Source organism: Anomaloglossus baeobatrachus, chromosome 3 (assembly GCF_048569485.1).
Source record: "Anomaloglossus baeobatrachus isolate aAnoBae1 chromosome 3, aAnoBae1.hap1, whole genome shotgun sequence".
In the NCBI taxonomy this organism is placed as follows: Eukaryota; Metazoa; Chordata; class Amphibia; order Anura; family Aromobatidae; genus Anomaloglossus; species Anomaloglossus baeobatrachus.
This window is the reverse complement of record NC_134355.1, coordinates 446,902,126-446,922,155: the sequence shown is the minus strand read 5'-3', so window position 1 is coordinate 446,922,155 and position 20,030 is coordinate 446,902,126. Positions and strand designations below refer to the sequence as shown.

Here is a 20,030-nt window from a genome sequence, read left to right as displayed (position 1 = left end):
GACGCCATCAGATCGACGTCCGGCGTCCCCCAGCGGCAACAGATCTGCTGAAACACGTCCGGGTGAAGGGACCATTCTCCTGCGTCCATGCCCTGGCGACTGAGAAAGTCTGCTTCCCAGTTTTCCACGCCTGGGATGTGAACTGCGGATATGGTGGACGCTTTGCTTTCCACCCACGTCAAAATCCGCCGGACTTCCTGAAAGGCTTGGCGACTGCGTGTTCCCCCTTGGTGGTTGATGTACGCCACCGCCGTGGAATTGTCCGACTGAATCCGAATCTGCTTGCCTTCCAGCCATTGTTGGAAGGCTCGCAGAGCAAGATAGATTGCTCTGATTTCCAGAACATTGATCTGCAGGGTGGACTCTTCTTGAGTCCACGTCCCCTGAGCCCTGTGGTGGAGAAACACCGCTCCCCACCCTGATAGGCTCGCATCCGTCGTGACCACTGCCCAGGACGGGGGAAGGAACGACTTTCCCTGTGACAATGAGGTGGGGAGAAGCCACCAACGCAGAGAGTCCTTGGCAGTCTGAGAGAGGGAGACAGTCCTGTCGAGGGACGTCGATTTCCCATCCCATTGGCGTAGAATGTCCCATTGTAGAGGGCGCAGATGAAACTGCGCGAACGGGACCGCCTCCATTGCTGCTACCATCTTTCCTAGGAAATGCATGAGGCGCCTCAGTGAGTGCGACTGGCTCTGAAGGAGAGATTGCACTCCTGTCCGTAGCGAACACTGCTTGTCCAGTGGAAGCTTCACTATCGCTGAGAGAGTATGAAACTCCATGCCAAGATAAGTCAGAGATTGGGTCGGGGTTAGATGAGACTTTGGAAAGTTGATAATCCACCCGAAACTCTGGAGAGTGTCTAGTGCCACCTTCAGACTGTGTTGGCATGCCTCTTGAGAGGGTGCCTTTATAAGCAGGTCGTCTAGATACGGGATGACCGAGTGACCTTGCGAGTGCAGAACAGCTACTACTGCTGCCATGACCTTGGTGAAGACCCGGGGGGCTGTTGCCAGACCGAAAGGTAACGCTACGAACTGCAGGTGTTCGTCGTGTATGACGAAGCGTAGGAAACGCTGATGCTCTGGCGCAATCGGCACGTGGAGATACGCATCTTTGATATCTATTGATGCTAGAAAATCTCCTTGAGACATTGAGGCTATGACGGAGCGTAGGGATTCCATCCGGAACCTCCTGACTTTTACGTGTCTGTTGAGCAACTTTAGATCCAGGACGGGTCGATACGATCCGTCCTTTTTTGGGACCACAAACAGATTGGAGTAAAAACCGTGACCTTGTTCCTGAAGAGGGACGGAGGTCACCACTCCTTCCGCCTTTAGAGCGGCCACCGCCTGCAACAGAGCATCGGCTCGGTCTGGTGGTGGAGAAGTTCTGAAGAAACGAGTTGGCGGACGAGAACTGAACTCTATCCTGTACCCGTGAGACAGAATATCCCTCACCCAACGGTCTTTGACGCGTGACAGCCAAATGTCTCCAAAGTGGGAAAGCCTCCCACCGACCGAGGGTGTGGGAATCGGAGACTGCAAGTCAGGAGGACGCCGTCTTGGCAACGGTTCCTCCGGCTGTCCTTTTTGGGCGTGACTGAGACCTCCAAGAATCTGAGCGTCTCTGGTCTTTTTGAGTCTTTTTTGACGAGGCGAATTGGGACCTGCCCGGTCCTCGAAAGGACCGATAACCAGACTGACCCTTCCTCTGTTGGGGTTTGTTTTGTCTGTGTTGCGGTAAGGATGAGTCCTTACCCTTGGAGTGTTTGATGATTTCATCCAAACGCTCTCCAAACAATCGGTCACGAGAAAAAGGCAAATTGGTTAAGCACTTCTTGGAATGAGAATCTGCCTTCCAATGTCTCAACCACAGGGCCCTACGCAAAACAACGGAGTTGGCTGACGCCACTGCCGTGCGGCTTGTAGCGTCAAGAACAGCATTAATTGCGTACGACGCGAATGCCGCCATTTGCGAGGTCAATGGTGCTACCTGCGGGGCAAATGCACGTGTGACTGAGTCGACTTGCACAAGCCCGGCTGAGATAGCTTGGAGTGCCCATACGGCAGCAAAAGATGGCGCTAACGACGCTCCAATCGCTTCATAGATGGATTTCAGCCAGAGCTCCATCTGCCTGTCAGTGGCATCTTTAAGTGCCGCTCCATCTTCAACTGCAACCAAGGATCTAGCTGCAAGCCTGGAAATTGGAGGATCCACTTTTGGACACTGGGTCCAACCCTTGACCACCTCAGGGGGAAAAGGATAGCGTGTATCTTTAAGCCGTTTAGAAAAATGCCTTTCCGGATAAGCGTGGGGTTTCTGGATTGCGTCTCTAAAGTCAGCGTGGTCCAGAAAAGTGCTTAATGTACGCTTAGGATATCTGAAATGGATTCTCTCGTGCTGCGAAGCTGACTCCTCTACAAGAGGAGCTGGTGGGGAAATATTTAACATCTTATTGATGGACGCTATAAGATCATTAACTATGGCGTCACCATCTGGTGTATCTAGATTGAGAGCGGTCCCAGGATCAGAATCCTGATCAGTTACGTCCGCCTCATCACCCATAGATTCATCTCGCTGGGATCCTGACCATTGAGATGAATGTGAAGGCCCCTCATAGCGAGCCCGCTTAGGTTGCCTGGGGCCATCGTCCGAGTCAGAGTCTTCACCCTGAGGTGTATGTGCCCGTCCCGGAGCTTGGAGGTAATTCAGCTGAGGGGGACCAGGGGGCAATGATTGCACAGTGTCCGTGGCCTGAAGTACAGGCCTAGCTCGCAATGTGTCAAGAATTTGTGACATAGTGAGAGACATTCTGTCAGCAAAAGCTGTAAACTCAGTTCCTGTCACCTGGACAGCATTCACAGGTGGTACACCCTGGGTCACGTCCAGCAGAGGTCCCGACTGTGCAAGTGCCGCAGGGGCCGAGCACTGCACACAATGGGGGTCAGTGGAGCCTGCCGGTAGAAAAGTCCCACATGCGGTACAGGAAGCATATAATGTCTGTGCCTTGGCACCCTTGCGTTTTGTGGACGACATGCTGTTGGCTCTCTGCAATGTGAGAGAGTCTATAGCCAAAGGGCGACCAGCGCTATGCAGTACAAAGTATTTGCAGGAACAAAATACTAAGATTACTACTGGCACAAGAGGGGGTGAGCCCTGAGGGCTGCTTACCGCCCGCTGAATAGCGGGTAAGAGGCGCAGAATTCCTTGTCTGGGTCTCCCCGGCTCCCCTCTGCAGCTCAGCGTGTCAGCAGGAATGGCTGCCGGCGTCTGTGGAGAGGGGCGGTCCGTGGGAGTTCCCAAACAAAAGTGCGGGAAACAGTGTCCCCTCTGTGCCTATTGTGAGGGCTGGAGTATGTAAAAACGACTCCAGCCCTCAGCGCTGATGCACTGACCAGCGTCCCGCCCCTCTCCTGACTGGCAGGTCTGGGGGCGGGAACGAACGGAACTAGGCCGCAAAAGCCGGGGACTCGAGTTATCAGCGCGGCCGCCGTAAAAGCGCGGCCCGCGCTGAAGTCCCCGGCGCACCACAAGTGCCAGCCGCGCCGCAGTCTCAGCGGCCGGCGCGACCGTTTCCTAAAAGTGTGCCTGCTTCAGCGAAGCTGAATGAGGCCATGGCACAAGCGCCGCAGCGCTGATGTCCCCGGCGCACTACAACACCCAGCATGCTGCGGTGTGAGCGCCAAATGCACGGGGACACAGAGTACCTTGAGGAAGCAGGGCCATGTCCCTGATGTACTCCGCTCCATCCAGCATCTTCTCCAGGGGCTGTAGATGGAGCACGGTCTCAGTGCCTGGAGACCAGTAAATCCCACTTCACCCAGAGCCCTGTAAAAAGGGATGGGGAAGGAATCAGCATGTGGGCTCCAGCCGCCGTACCCGCAATGGGTACCTCAACCTTACAAACACCTCCGACATACAGTGGGGTGAGAAGGGAGCATGCTGGGAGCCCTGTATGGGCCCTCTTTTCTTCCATCCGACATAGTCAGCAGCTGCTGCTGACTAAAAACAATGGAGCTATGCGTGCGTGTCTGACCTCCTTCGCACAAAGCTAAAACTGAGGAATCCGTACTCCTACGGGAGGGTGTATAGCCAGAAGGGGAGGGGCCTTACACTTTTAAGTGTAGTTCTTTGTGCGGCCTCCAGAGGCAGTAGCTATACACCCACTGTCTGGGTCTCCCAATTAGGAGCGAAAAAGAAAAGTTTATTTGAACAAAAACCCCTCCGACTCTAGCCCTCGTTCAACAATTTATTGTACTTTTATTAAAAAAAAAAAAATGACCGCCGTAATCCATGGTGAGGTCCCACGACATTCCCCAAAAGCAAACCTGAAAAGACTTAAAAAGAGAAAATCATTCAATAAATAAAAGACAAGAGACACCCTCTTCTCTAATTTATTTCCCTATCAAATCCCTAATCCTGGTCTGCCGTACCCAATTAGGGGGTCCACGTCGATCCCATACTGCTGTCACATGCAATGGAGAACCAAACGTTCCCCATTGATTGTGAGATAAGCCCCTGCAGGCACACACACACACTGCTGTGTATGCTTCCCTGGGATGACCTGGGCCTCATAAGGTGAGCCTCAGCAGTGTATGTGCGGCCGCAGCAGTGACGTCACAGGTTAATCGGAGTTCACAATGAACTCAGATGACATCCTGACGACACCCCCGTGACAACCGCGCTACTGCGGGTGTCGCGGCAGTAATGTGACGGGTTCATCAGTGTTCCAAATTAATTCTGATGAACTCGTGAAGTCACTGTCACTACACCTGCAATGACGTGGGTGTCAAGGGGGTGTCCTTAGGACGTCATCTGAGTTCCTTGGATACTCCGATGACCTCTTGACTTCACTGCACACACATTGCTGGATACTCTCCTGTCCCCAGCGATGCTGTCCCTGGCACTGATGACTCCGGGGTTGCTGTGCAGCGCACATTCAATGAATATAATGAGCGGGGGTCGGAAGCAAGTGACAGCAGTGCCAAAGACAGCAGAGCTGGAGACAAGAGAGAATAGAAATTATTTTATTTCTCCGGTACATGTCACACTGATGTCACATGGATCACATCAGTGTGTGGTACGTCTGACACCTGTGCTGCCAGAGAATAAACAGGAAACATGGAGCAACACTGTCTGTGTGAAAACATGCATGTGTGAGGAACACCATAACATAACATGGGTATGTGTGGCATTCATGTTAAAAGTGGATGTTACACGTACCAGAAACACAAATGTCTGAAACCGGCCCTAAGGTTACAGTTTAGCCCTCTAGCTTAGCATTATTATAACATAATGCCAACTAATGCTAGACAAAATAAATTACATTCAATTCATGGATCCTTCAATATTCACAGGTTACCTGGGGTGCTATATACCACAATGCATTTGACCAAAAATATTTTCAGGACCCTTGTCTATTGGCAGAACAGTAACTTGTGTCGGCAAACCTATAGCTATTCACTGGGGCATCTCCTTATTTTTTTTTTTTTTTTTAAATCAGATACATTTTTATTGCATTTTAAAACTTTCATAAACATAAATTGTGAGGGTAGTCTTCACACATACTCCCTCCCCCTCCCCGCACCCTCTTCCGGTCGACAGGCTCACCCCTCCATTCTCTACATCCCTCTTTATTCAACAGGCTCACCCCTCCATTCTCTACATCCCTCTTTATTCGACAGGCTCACCCCTCCATTCTCTACATCCCTCTTTATTCACCTAATGACCTGCCATCCTTATTTCTCAGGCACTGCGATCTTTCCTTTCCTACCTATAGTCTAAATATCCTATCTTTCTGTAGATCAAATGAGGCTAATCCAGGAAAGTCCAGCCACTTGCTCCAGAGCTTCTCATATTGAGTTCTCCTTCCCCTTTTAATATAAACATTTTTCTCCATATAAATAATATAATTCACTTTTTCAACAATTCCTTACGTGTTGGTGCTTTTTCAGATAGCCAATACAAGGCAATTAGTTTCCTTGCTGCATACAACAATCGTGCCACTGCCAGTTTCTCTTGTTCATCCACCCCCCACTTCATCCACATACCCCAGCACACACACCAGCGGGTTTCTGGGTAGATCCACTTGCATCACTGATTGAATTAAATTTAACACTGTGATCCAAAACCCTTGTAAACACGGGCATTCCCACAACATGTGCATGATCCCTGCTTCTTCCACATTTTGGGCACTTGGAATCTATTCTCACTCCCACTTTCTTCATCCACACAGGGGTTCTATATACTCTGTATATAACATATAATTGCGATAGCCGTTTCGCCTCGCTCAGATATATTTTGATGACACATTGCAAAATAGACTCCCATTTCTCCTCCCCAATTTCTCCCAAATCTTCCACCCACCTTGCAATTTGATGCCTCCCAACAGACATGGACAGAAGTCCCCCGTAGACCATCGATATACATCCTGTCGTCCCTCCCTGTGTCCGTAATATAATAATTACACTATCTGATTGTATAACAATTTGTGTTATTCTGTTCTGCTATTCAAATGTGTGACATAGCTGCAGGTATTTATCAAACATACTATGTCCCAGTGGGAAGTCTTTTAGCAGTACTTCAAAAGTCTTAAATATGTTTCCATCCATCACTTGGGAGAGGTACCAGATACCAATTCTCCTCCATTGCCCAAATTCTTTAAGGGATAAAAATTCCGGAATGTTGGGGTTGTCCCACATGGGGGTATATCTAGTGAACCCAGTTACCTGTCACACCCCCACCCCACCATGTGTTGACTCTGGGCAGCTAAGTAATAGCACCAAGGGTTAGGTAGAGCCAGTCCCCCTTCGTCTTTCGGTCTCTGTAAATATTCTAACTTCATCCGTGGGCGCTTCCTTCCCCAGATTAAGCCTCGGAAAATAGAATTTATTTTATAAAACCTTTTTTGTGGTAGCCACACCGGGGCGTTATGGAGCACATAGAGCAGTTGGGGCATTAGTATCATTTTACCTAAGTTGACTTTCCCCACCACCGTAAGGTACAGTTTGGACCAGGCCAGAATCTTTTGTTTGAACTTAAGTAAAAGGGGGGTGAGATTAAGACGTTCATACTCAGTCAGTTTATTGGATATCATAATTCCCAAATATTTAAACTCTGACACCACCTGAACCGGAGCACAAGTCACCACTACATTGGAGGGCGTTTCATCTAGTGGCATCAAAAAAGATTTGTCCCAATTTATCGTGAACCCTGATATCCTTCCAAAGTTAGATACGACCCTCATTACCGCCTCCAAGGAACTCCCTGCATCTCCCAGAAACAATAAATCGTCCGCATATAAGGCCACTTTCTCCTCCACACTCCCATATCGGTAACCCACTACACCAGGGGGCATCTCCTTATTACTAGGTCTGGAAAGACATCATATGTGCATGGCATGGTAAGGCTATGTGCCCGCATAGCGTATTTTCATGCAGTTACGCTGCGCTCTGCTCCGCAGTGTAACTGCATGCGTCCTACGTCTCCAGCACAATCTATGAAGATTGTGCCTAATCCATGCCCACGTGGCGTATTAGAACGCAGCGCTTCGGCTACTGCCGAAGTGCTGCGTTCTAGGAAGTGACATGTCACTTCTTTCATGCGCTTTGCATGCAGCCCCTGCTCTGTCTATGGGAGGGGCTGCATCCAGAGTGCATGAAATCGGCTTTTCATTACGGACTGTTTCTTCAGCGATTTGAAGCGCATGTGTGCTGTTCAAATCTGCAGAAATTTCTGAAGGGACAGAACGCAACGTGGGCACATAGCCATACAATGTAACACCAGGACTACTAATCAGAAGAGGGTTTGCAGTAGTGATGGGTAGTCCAGTTTTTTTTGGTGATCTGTCCCACATGGCTCTGCTCACCAAAAAGAGCCGGCTCTTTTGGATCCTAAATGGTTCCCTATTAAATAAGTGTTCACCCCAGGTGAACTTAAGATTATGTTAATGCCGCCAAAACCCCGCCCACCCGCGACTAAACATCGCCAATTTACAAAGAGACAATTCAATTGTTGAGTGGGCGGGGTTTCATCTACTGAACACCGGACTTATGCCTAGTGAGAGCCATTAAGAGTATTTTGTGTCTCTCATTGGGGTGGCGGCTCTTCTCAGTCACAGCAGGGAGCCGGGTCTTTGTGTCGGATCGTTCACGACCGACACATCACTAGTTTGCAGGGCTCTACGCTAGTCAGGGTCCTGAAAATCATTTTGCTCAGCTCTACTCAGCGGCAAAAATTTGCTAAAACACACAAGCTCTCAGCTGAAATTTAAAAGACAACACTTTTTTATTGACTAGAAATACATGCTACACTTACCCTAGAAACTCCCAGAGACGATCAAATACTCCAGGGCTCTTGCTGTCTGAACTCTGAGACATTGCTGCACGGTAATACCTTTCCTTACACGAAAAATGGGTTGACGTATCCACAAACCTAGGTACATGAAACAAAATATGAGGTTTACTGTTGTTCTAAACCATTAGTGTTATAAATGATAAACATGCTGTTGATCTTTTTTTATCAAGATATAATTTCCAGAATTATGTCATGCCCTACTGACACAGGAATCTTTATGAAAGATAAATGAATAGACAGGAAACTAAAAATAAGGAAAAGAAGAAGAAAATGTAAAAATCGAAAAAGGAAACAAGGGTCTTCGTCAGCAATGAGTGATTGATTGAAGAGCAGCACTCATGGGAGAGTGGTGAGTGAAGGTGAGGCAGTGACCCGGGAAATGGGGGAGGGGAAGCAGACTGATGTGGTTTGGGTATAGCAATACGATACAAGACTCGACCACTGACTGCAAAGTATAAACAGAGTAAACATGTTACAGAGACGGAAGGATGAAATACCGTCAGTGCTCATACACTGACAGATGACATGGTCTTCTTTCTAAACATTGACGACCATCCTACGACCAAGAACAGGTAGAAGAAAATGTCATCACTGGCCATTAAATACAGCAGACATACCAACAGCGTCTAGTCTGTGTCACAGTGCATGACCCAAGCATTTCATACAGTTCAACATAGACAATTTTTAATTTAGCTATAATTACAGAGAAAAAATAAAAAAAATATATAAAAAAGTAAAAAAATATAACATCAAATTTTTAATAAACATTTTGATCAAACTGTATTCGGGATGATTTTGAGTCGAGCCCTATTACATTACAATTGTGGTAGGAAACCAGCAACTGCAAAGAGCGACAGTACCACAATAGCGTCTCTATAGCTAGACTGTGCCCCAAACCACCCCAGAGGCACAGTCTTCCGACAAGCCTACAACCTGCCGTAACCCTCAGTCTGATACAGCGCCGCACAATCAGCTCTACCCTAACCTACTGTATTCTCACCCATCACTTGTAGACTGTGAGCCCTCGCGGGCAGGGACCTCTATCCTCCCGTACCTGTCTGTGTCTTGTATTGTTTATGATTATTGTACTTGTCCCTATTATGTATACCCCTTTCAAATGTAAAGCGCCATGGAATTGATGGCGCTATAATTATTATTATAATAATAATAATAGCATATAAGATAAGGGGGGAGTAGAGGAGATCTTGGGAGGATCAGAGGTTGGATTTCAGGTAGGTACTGGGAGACTAGAATGCAGCGCCAGAGCCACTGTCAGTACATGAACAAATCACCAAGCTCAGTACAGTGATCAACTGCAAACGTCGTGTCTTTTTGAGCATTTGTCCACATCATTGTTAGTGGTTTCTTCATAGATGACTGGAGCTACAAAAACAAAAAAATTCAGAAAACATGAATACAAAATAAACCACAAAAACCACTAAAAATATCCCTGGCAGTGAGAAAGTTCAAAACAACACTTAGGGAATGACCCAAAAAAATCTTGAAAAAAACCACTTGTGGTTTGTAAAATGCCAGCGAAAACCAGAGTTTTCTGATGTGTGTACCACTAGAAAAGCAGACGCTTTACCTGCCTGAAAAAGAGGCCATGTGCACACACCCTTAGGCTATGTGCGCACTAGAAAAGTGATTTTTCTCAAGAAAACTTCTTGAGAAACTTCTGGGAGTTGAAGATTACCGCACCTGCGTTAAAAAAAAACACACCAAAACCGCGGGAAAAACGCATGCGTTTTTCCCGTGGTTTTGCCGCGGTTTTTCCGCAGGTTGGTCCCTGCGTTTTTTTTATGCTGTAACTGCAATAAATAATATAGATAATAGATAGATAATCGATAGACAGACAGATAATGGATAGAGGGAAAGATGGATAGATGGATAGATAAATAGATGAGTAAGACCTATATAAATGTCCCACCCCCCTGCATATTCTAAGCTGGCACCCTTTAGTGACTTTCATGTGGCACTAAAGGGTGCCTAGCCTTGTATTTAGTCATAAAAATAGGAATTACTACCTATCGGTAATGATGTTTCCAGGATCCATCATGACCGCACCACAGGAGTTGCTTCCTCCGCCCTCTACAGGGACAGGAACACAAGAGGTTAAAAACCCCTCCCCCTCCCAACCTCTCCAGTGGCTTTTCAAGTACCACACCAGGATGGGTAGAACACCACGTTTATTCATGGTTGAGTTACATACAATGTAAATGCACACGCAGCAGAAACAAAGGGAGGGAAATAAGGAGAATACCAAATTAATTTATCCTTGGGGGGGGACTACTGCCTGGAGCACCTTCCTACCGAACGAGGTCTGGTGGGAGGACAGAATATCCAACTTGTAGTGTCTACAAAAAGTGTTGGGACCTTACCAAGTGGCAGTTTTGCAAATCTGGTCTAGAGAAGCCCCCGCCCTTTCTGCCCATGTGGTAGACAGTGATCTAGTGGAGTGGGCTCTAAGGTGATCCGGCGGGGTCTTACCCGCCAATTGATTGGTTGAGGATATTGTGGACCTAACCCATCGAGACAGGACAGCCTTAGATGCCGATTTGCCTCGATATTTTTCCCTAAACTGAAGGAATAAGGTGGAGTCCAATCTCCAGTTCCGGGTGGCCTCCAAATAGCTCAGTACTGTTTGCTTCACATCCAAGGAATAAAGCCGCTGTTCCTTTTGGTTCGTGTAGTTGTGGCAAAAGGATGGCAAAACTACTTCCTGTTCTAGGTTAGCAGAGGAGACCACCTTGGGGCAAAACGTCGGATCAAGTTTCAGCACAATCCTGTCATCCAGAACCTGAAGATACGGCTCACTGATAGACAAAGCCTGTAATTCACCAATCCGCTTAGCCGTGGTGATGGCCACTAAAAACACTGTCTTGAAGGACAAATGTTCCATCGAAATGGTAGACAAGGGCTCAAAAGGAGAATCACAAAAGGCCATTGAGCACCAAGGTCAGATCCCAGGGAGGCACTGTGGGCCGAATTGTAGGGTGAAGGCGCTGAATCCCCTTCACGAATCTGGCAATCCAGGGATTGGACGCCAGTGGCATGTCAAAGAAGACGCTGAGCGCTGATATTTGGACCTTCAAAGTGCTAGGCGTAAGACCCTTGCAGAATCCCAGTTGCAGGAAATCCAAGATTTTCGGAATATTAGGCCGAGAACTGTCAGCAGGTTCTTCACACAAAAAAGAGCAGAATTTCTTCCAGATCTTCCCGTAGATGGTCCGAGTAATCTGCTTACGACTTGCCTGGAGTGTAGAGATGACATCAAGCAACAAGCCTTTTCGTCTCAGGAACCTCCCTTCAAGATCCAGGCCGACAGCTGAAGGTGATCCAGGTCCGGGTGAAGCACTGGACCCTGGCTGAGATCGCCCGTCAGGGGAAGGAGGACCGGATCTGCAACTGACAGGTTTCTGAGTAAAGAGAACCAGCTCCGTTTGGGCCAAAACGGGGCTATGAGAATCACATGGGCGACGTCCTGTTGAATCTTCCGGAGTACTCTGGGGAGCAACGGCAGGGGTGGAAAGGCGTACACCAGTCCCATGGACCATGGGTGGGCCATGGCATCGATCGCAGCAGGAGCATCCCGGGGATTCAGAGAGAAGAAGATTTTCAGTTTGGCATTGGTTCTGGACGCGAACAAATCTACCTGGGGTTTTCCCCATCGTTTGACTAGATCCTGAAAGACACTGTCCTTCAGCTCCTATTCCGAGGGGTCGATCGTGCGCCTGCTCAGGAAGTCTGCGAGATGGTTGTCCGAGCCCCTGAGATGGACAGCCGAGATGGAGAGAACCGTACATTCTGCCCACTGAAAAATCCGCGATGCCAGAGCGGTGGGTGGAGAGAGCCCCCCTGATGACGAAGGAAGGCTACCGTCGTAACATTGTCCGAGAGGACCCGAACATGGCGACCGTGGAATAAGGTAGGAGCCGCCTGCAGAGCCTGCCAGACCGCTTGTAGCTCCCTGAAATTGGATGACACCTCCAGGGGCCACCTGCCTTGAAAGTAAAGGAAGTTTACATGGGCGACCCAGCCCGTCGGACTTGCATCGATTGTGAGCGTGACGGATGGCGAACAGTCCCACAGAACGCCCAATTGAAGATTTTTCCTGCACATCCACCATCTGAGACCTTGAATGACCTGAGGAGTCAGGTAAATCTTGTAATGGAGGGACCAGCAGGACCCTACAGTGTAGGACAGGATCAGCTTTTGGAGTGGCCTGGAGTGAAATTGACTCCAGCGAACACATTGGATGCAGGAAGTGATCATGCCCAGGATGCTCATGGCCTCTCTGACGAAGCACTGGTTCTTTCGGCCGAAGGTCCGGATTTTCGAAGTGATGTCGACTACTTTTTGAGATGGCAAAAAGGATGTTCGCGCATCGGAGACCAGAAGAATGCCCAGAAACACCTTTCTCGTCTCCGCCCTGAGATTGGACTTCTGATCGTTTATAATCCAGCCGAGGGACGTCAGCAGAGCCAAGGTGGTGGCGATTGTCCGGGAGAGCTCCTCCGGGGAATCCGCCAACAGCAGAAGGTCGTCCAAGTAAGGGACGATGGACACGCTGGATCTTCACAGGTGCGCCACAACTTCCGTCATTATCTTCGTGAACACCCTGGGAGCAGATGAGAGACCGAATGGAAGGCACCGGAACTGGAAATGATACATTACTCCGTCCCTCTCTAACGCAAATCTCAGGTATTTCTGGTAGTGTGGGTGAATGGCTATGTGGTAGTATGCGTTTTTCAGATCTACCGTGGCAATGACGGAATGCGCGTTGAGAAGAGGGATGGTGGATTTGATTGATTCCATCCGGAATAGTTTGTACCGGACCCACCGATTGAGGGGCTTTAAATTTATGATCGTCCGGAATTCTCCGGAGGGTTTGGGAACAGAGAATAGGGAAGAATAGTGGCCCTGGAACTATTCTGAGATCGGAACCGGGAGGACTGCTCCGGTGTGTAGCAAGGTATCCACATCCGACCTAGGCGGTTGCCAAGGGACTGCGACTGTGGTTTCGTCAGGAGGAACCTGGTTGGGGGGGTCCCTGAAAATTCTATCCGTAGACCCTCCCCCACCACTCGAAGGACCCATGGATTGGAGGTTATCCGTTGCCAGTTGCCCAAAAACTTGCCGAGCCTCCCCCCGATAATGGCGTCAGGATCTATCCTGCTTTCTTCGGGGTTCGAAGTGGGGTTGCCTATCTGGGCCGCCCTTATGGAAACCCCACCTGCCCGTCTTACCCCTACCGTTATAGTCCTGCCTAGTGGGACGAAACCTCTGGGAGGGAAGGGAACGTGGAGGTCTAACCTCCGGGAAACCGCCCTTTTTATCGGAAGCCTTTTCTAGAATTTCATCTAGAGCAGGACCGAACACCCGGGCACCCGAAAAGGGGATGGAGCACAGCTTATTTTTGGACGCTCCGTCAACAGACCAGGTTTTCAACCATATGGCCCTGCGGGCAGAATTAGTAAGGGCCTCACTCCTGGCAGAAAAACGCACAGACTCAGCGGAAGCATCTGCCATGAATCCGGTTGCTAGCTTCAGCAGAGGAAGGGATTTCAAGATGGCGTCTCTAGGGACGTGATCCCGAACCTGAGTTTCCAGGTCCGACAACCAGCGGGACATAGATCGAACCACGGAAGTAGCGGCAATGTTGGCCTTAATGGTGGCTGCAGAAGCCTCCCAAGCTTTTTGTAAGAAGGCCATCAGCCTTCCTATCCATGGGGTCCCGGAGACCCGAGGAGTCCTCAAACGGGATTGACGTCTTTCGTGCGACTTTCGCCACGGGAACATCAATTTTGGGAACATCCTCCCATTCCTTGATGTCGTCGGGTTCAAACGGCAGTCTGGCTTTGAAGTCCCTGGGAACAAGCAATCTTTTCTCCGCCTCCTCCCACTCGTCCAGGATCATTGCACGCACATGGTGATTTACTGGAAAGACCCTGTGGCGCTGAGACCGGAGTCCCCCAAACATTTCATCCTGTATGGTCCGCGGCTTTTCCGTATCCTCCACCCTCATAGTTCTCCGTACGGCACGGAGTAACTCATCCGTGTCGCCTGCGGAAAATAAGTAACGCCGCTCCTCCTCTGGCGAGGGACCCAGGACCTCATCTTCCCCTGGGGAGTCGGAGTTCCTGGACATCTCATCTTCCTCTGAGGACTCTAACAGATGGCGTGGACGTTTTTGTTTATGAGGCGCCGGGGGCACTGGTGGCTCGTAACGACAGCCTGAACCTCCTCCCGTATCATGGACCTCAAGTCCGACAGGAGGGTAGTCTGCTCCTCAGAGATCAGTTTCGCAATACAGGTCTCGCAGAGCTTCTTAACACAGGTGTCAGGGAGTTTAACATCACACACCGCACAACGTCTAACTTTAGTGGTACATTTCTTTTTGGGGATGGTGCCAGAACCCACAGAAGAACCTCCACCCTGCAAAAAAGAACAAGGCTCAGACAAGTCTCCTGGCTTACAGGGCAATGAAACCCTGAAGGGCTGACACTTACAGAGACCTGGGCATCCTTAGGGGCTTTAGTGTCTTAACTTTCTTTTTCATCCATCACAGGCAGTGCTGGAGTGCAGAGCCTAACGAAAAACAATGTACTCCCCCCCCACCCTTTCAGGTTTTATTTACCTGAGTGAAGGTGTCCGGTCATAGTCCTGCCGTCCGAACTCCCGATTTAAATTTCGCGCCAAAATTTCTGGGGCCGCACTAACCCGGAAACCGAAAGTGCAGCGCCTGCGCATGCGCCGGCGTTCTCCACGCCGTGCCCGGAAGTATCGCGTGGCTGGTCGCAGGAGGCCGAGAGCCCTCCCCTCGGAGGGAAGCGGCAGGCGCCGGGAGCTCCTGCTCGACCAGCGTGGCTGAGGGACCCCGCGCTGCGAGGTGTCGGCCTGGGGCGTCTTGACAGGCCGGAAGGAGAGAGAGCGGAGCCCCCCCCCCGATCCACCTGGACCCCGTACATCCCGGTAAGTTCCTACGTCCGTCCTGTACAGGGACAGGAAAAACACTGGAGGGGTTGGGGTTTTTAACCTCTTGTGTTCCTGTCCCTGTAGAGGGCGGAGGAAGCAACATCTGTGGTGCTGTCATGTGGTCCTGGAAATAAATAATTAAAAAAAAAAAACCACGTGAGGTCCCCCCATCTTTTGTAGCCAGCTAGGGTAAAGCAGACGGCTGCAGCCTGCAAACCACAGCTGGCAGCTTCACCTTGACTGGTAATCCAAAACAGAGGGCACCCCACGCTGTTATTTAACATTAAGTAAATAATTTAAAACAAAAAACGTGGGGTCCCCCCCAAATTGGATCACCAGTCAAGGTAAAGCGGACAGCTGTGGTCTGGTATTCTCAGACTAGGGAGGTCCACTGTTATTGGACACTCCCCAGCCTAAAAATAGCAGACCGCAGCCACCCCAGAAGTGGCGCATCCATTAGACGTGCCAATCCTGGCACTTTGCCCCAACTCATCCCGTTGCCCTGGTGCGTTGGCAAACGAGGTAATATATGGGGTTGATGCCAGATGTGTAATGTCACCTGGCATCAAGCCTTGGGGTTCGTGATGTCACGCGTCTATCAGATACCTGACATCACCAACCCAGTCAGTAAGAAATAAAAAATAGACAACAAAATAAGTTTTATTTGAAAAAACACTCCCCACATTCCCTCTTTCACCAATTTATTGAAAATAATAATCAATTCCATGTCTGGCGTAATCCAATAAGGGGGGTGGGTCCCACGGCGATCCATACCATAGTCACTGTCCCAGTCAATTAAGAACAGAATGTTCCCCATTGGCTGGGAGAGCAGTGCAGTGACCTGAGCTAACATCAATAGCCCAGGTCACTGCAGTGGATGACGAGCGCTGCTGTCAGGAGGATAGATGAGATCATTACCTGCTGTAATCATCTCCTGTACTGCTGACTACAGCGCTGTCACTGACTTCTATGCCCGCCGCGTTGTCAGCAGTATCGCGAGAGCCCGTGACGTCACCGCTAGTGACTATCTCGGGCCGCTCGCGAGACGGGCATAGACAGCAGTGACCGCGGTGACGTCAGGAGGCAGGAAATCGTCACAGCAGGTAATGATCTCATCTCACCTCCTGACAGCAGCGCTCGGCATCCCCGCGGCTGCACGCACTGCAGGGTGATAAGCCGCTGATACTGCGGGCAGACACTGACACACTGCAGGGTGGGCAGCCGCGGGGCTGCAGGAGGACACAGACTGCACGGGCACCTGGAGGTCACACGTAAGTGCTTCTGTGCGGCGTCCAGGGAGTGTGACGTGTGTGTTTACTCTGCTCCGCTTCCTCTTCTGTCATAATGTCATCATTTCCTGCAAAACCGCAGGCAGCGATGAGCATTACCGCAGGTAAATTGTGGCTATACCGGGGGTATACCGCACATCATTTGCTACCTGCGGTATACCCCCGGTATTTCGCGATTACATTACAGTGAATGGAGTGAAATACCGGGGGTATTCCGCAGGTACCTGTGGAAGAGAAGTGACATGCACATTTTCTCAGGAAATTTTCTCAAGAAAATCTTCACAAAGAATTTTCTTGAGAAAAAAACGCAGCGTGCGCACAGCTATTTTTTTTTCCCCATAGGTTTTGCTGGGATATGTCTGCAGAAAGATTTCAAACATTTCTCAAGAAATTTCCGCAGCAAAACCGCGGGTAAAAACGGCTAGTGCGCACATAGCCTTAGGCCTCTTTCACACATCCGGGTTTCATGTACGTGTGACATCCGCTTTTTCACGGATGTCACATGTACCCATGTTATTCTATGGTCTAACTCACACATCGTGTTTTTACAAGGACCGTGTGGCCCGCACAGACACACAAGTCCATTTTGCTCCGGCATGCCGGCTGACACGAACTAATACAAGTCCCACACAAGTCTATAGATGCGTGTAAAACACGACAGCACACGGGTGGCAGCCGTGTGTCATCCGTGTAATATACCAGACAAAGATGGATGTTTACTAAAAAAAAGTGTTTATTAAGTGTTAAGTAGTAGTGTGTATGTGCGATAGTGTGTATGTGCGATAGTATGATTACGGTAGACCAGGATTAGGGCTTTGACAGGCAAATAAATTTGAAAAGAGGGTGTCTCTTGTCTTTATTTATTTAATTATTTTCTCTTTTTATCTTCAGGTTTAATTTTGGGGAATGTCGTGGCACCTCACAATGGATTACGGCGGACCTTTTGTATTTTTAAAAAATAAATTGGTGAACGAGGGTTGGAGACTGGGTCTTTTTGTTCAAATAAAATTTTTAATTCTACTTTCAACTACACCAATTACTAATACCAGGGATTAATGCCAGCTGGCAATTCACAGCTGGCATCAACCCCACAAATATTACCCCATGTGCCACTGCACCAGGGCAACGGGAAGAGCCGTGTCCAGTGCCATAATTGCGCATCTAATGGATGCGCCACTGCTGGGGGCGGCTGCGGGCTGCTATTGTTAAGCTGGTAAGGGCCAAACAACCATGGCCCTTCCAATCGTAATAATATCAGCCCCCAGTTGCCTGCTGTACCATGGCTGGCTTTAGAAAAATATAGCGGACCCTACTTTTTTTGAGTGGGATTCCCTCTATTTGTAATAACCAGCCAAGGTACAGTAGAGAGCTGAAGGTTGCAGCCCACAGCTGCTACTGTACCTGTGCTGGATACGAAAATTGGGGGGGACCCCACAATTTTTCTTTTCTAAATTAAAAATGCAGCAAAACAGCTGACCAAACTAGCTATCTCTCTACCTACCAAGCTATTCTATCTTTTCTTTATGTTTTTTTCTAATATCTCCCTATTTGAGCTGTTTAATCTATTTTTCTATATCTATCTACAATTTGTCTAGCTTTGCACATCAAAAAAAAACATTAATTTCAGTATCATGCGTTTTTTACCGGTACCAGTCACACATATACAAACACTGATGTCACATGTATGACCATAGTGATACGTACGGCACATACGGTACATGTTTCAGCACAGATGTGTGAAAGAGGAGTTAGCATTACTGATTCTCGCAAGTGATGAATTTCCATTAATGTCTGTTTCATTCATTTTTGTCATTGACAAGTTTTATACTGGACAGATTTTAACAAACTTTAAATGTAAATATTTATGAAATTAAAGTGGAGCTCTTTAAAAAGTTGCATTAGGCGATGTTCACATGTCCAGTAATCATCCACTAGAACGGATTCAGCATCAATCCACTGGCAAAAAAGTTCTGCAAACACAATTTTTGTTCGTTTTGAAAAAATAGATCTTTGTAGGATCCGTTTTTTTGGGGAATTTTGTTGTGTTTTTTTTGTTTTTTTTTTTAACATGGGAGTCTATGGAAAATGGATCTGTTAACAAAATACTAATTACAGTGCCTTGCGAAAGTATTCAGCTCCCTTGAATTTTTCAACCTTTTCCCACATTTCAGGCTTCAAAACAAAAAGATAAATGTATTAATGATATGGTGAAGAATCAACAAAAAGTGGGACACAATTGTGACGTTAAATGAAATGTATTGCGTAATGTAAACTTTTGTAAAAAATAAATAACTGAAAATTGGGGCGTGCAATATTATTCGTGCCCTTTACTTTCAGCGCAGCAAACTCACTCCAGAAGTTCATTGAGGATCTCTGAATGATCCAATGTTGTCCTAAATGACTGATGATGATAAATATAAGCCACCTGTGTGTGTGACGCCCTGGGCAAGCCAGGGGTCACAGGTCACAACACCCCACACTCCAGGTAGGCACATCACAGCTAAACTACAAATCCTTGTTGCCTTCCTCCAGAGGCTGATGATTCACACCAGGGGGTGGGCCAGGTGGTTGGCTCCGCCCACCAAGGAGATCACAGCTCTGGAGGCGGGGGAAACCAGGCAGTCAGCTCAGGGACGAGCTTGAGTAAACAGAGAGAGTAGCCCGGGGAGGGCAAGAGTAAACAAGTAGTGAAAGTAGAAAAGTGGAAAAGGAGGAAAGCAAGTGAGGTGACAAGAAGGAAGGAAAGCCTGAAGGGTCCAGCTTTGTGTAGGGCCAGAACAGCAAGGTCAGCGACGGCGGTGACTGTCTGGAGTGGGACCGTTTGGAAGTTCCTGGAAGGACCCCGTTGGCTGTGTGCCCGGTGGTCTGGAGCAGTGTTCCGAAGGACAGTCAGCACCAGGGCAGGGGCCTCTCGGACCCCGGCAAGGCTAGGAGTCGCCAAATTTGCCGAATCCGTCAGTGAAGGGGACGTAGATCCCCCAGCAACCAAGTCCCGATTGAAGGCAACAGCTCAACCTGAAGCAGAGAGACACCGCCACCGCCAAGGCACCAGTTTCTCAGGGCCAGCGCCTGCGGGCAAAGTGTAGAGCTCCTCCGGCCCAGATTGTAGTCGGGGAGCGGGTAACCGGAGGGAATCCACCGCTACCACAAGTCAACCATAGGTGCAAGGAAGAGGGACATCACCGTCACCTACCGGGAGTGCAGGTGCAGCCGTCTGTTGGACCGTCCTACCAGTCGTTTGGTTTACCGTACAAACTGTGTCCGTGTCTCAGGCTGAGTGAGTACTACAGTGCCGCAAGGCACAGCGCTGCCCCCGCGTCCCTGCGCCCACCAGGCCCCGCACCTCACAAACCATCACCAGGCCCCGGGATCACCAACCCCTGCCCACGGAGGGGCAACACAACA

The 20,030-nt window shown here is 49.0% G+C and overlaps 2 protein-coding genes across 12 annotated transcripts in view; both read right to left on the bottom strand.

Moving 5' to 3' along the window:
- The window catches only part of TP63 (tumor protein p63), a 314,554-nt gene that overhangs the window by 158,138 nt on the left and 136,386 nt on the right, over positions 1 to 20,030 (bottom strand). For all 11 annotated transcript variants that reach the window (XM_075340463.1, XM_075340465.1, XM_075340467.1 and 8 more), the window contains exon 2: positions 8,320 to 8,436. In XM_075340463.1, the coding sequence (XP_075196578.1) occupies positions 8,320 to 8,436 (117 nt within the window). The remainder of the gene's footprint in view (positions 1 to 8,319; positions 8,437 to 20,030) is intronic.
- LOC142295818 (uncharacterized) overlaps positions 14,530 to 20,030 on the bottom strand; it is a 79,899-nt gene continuing 74,398 nt past the window's right edge. The window contains exon 2 of the mRNA XM_075338910.1: positions 14,530 to 14,796. Coding sequence (XP_075195025.1) covers positions 14,530 to 14,796 — 267 coding nt within the window. The remainder of the gene's footprint in view (positions 14,797 to 20,030) is intronic.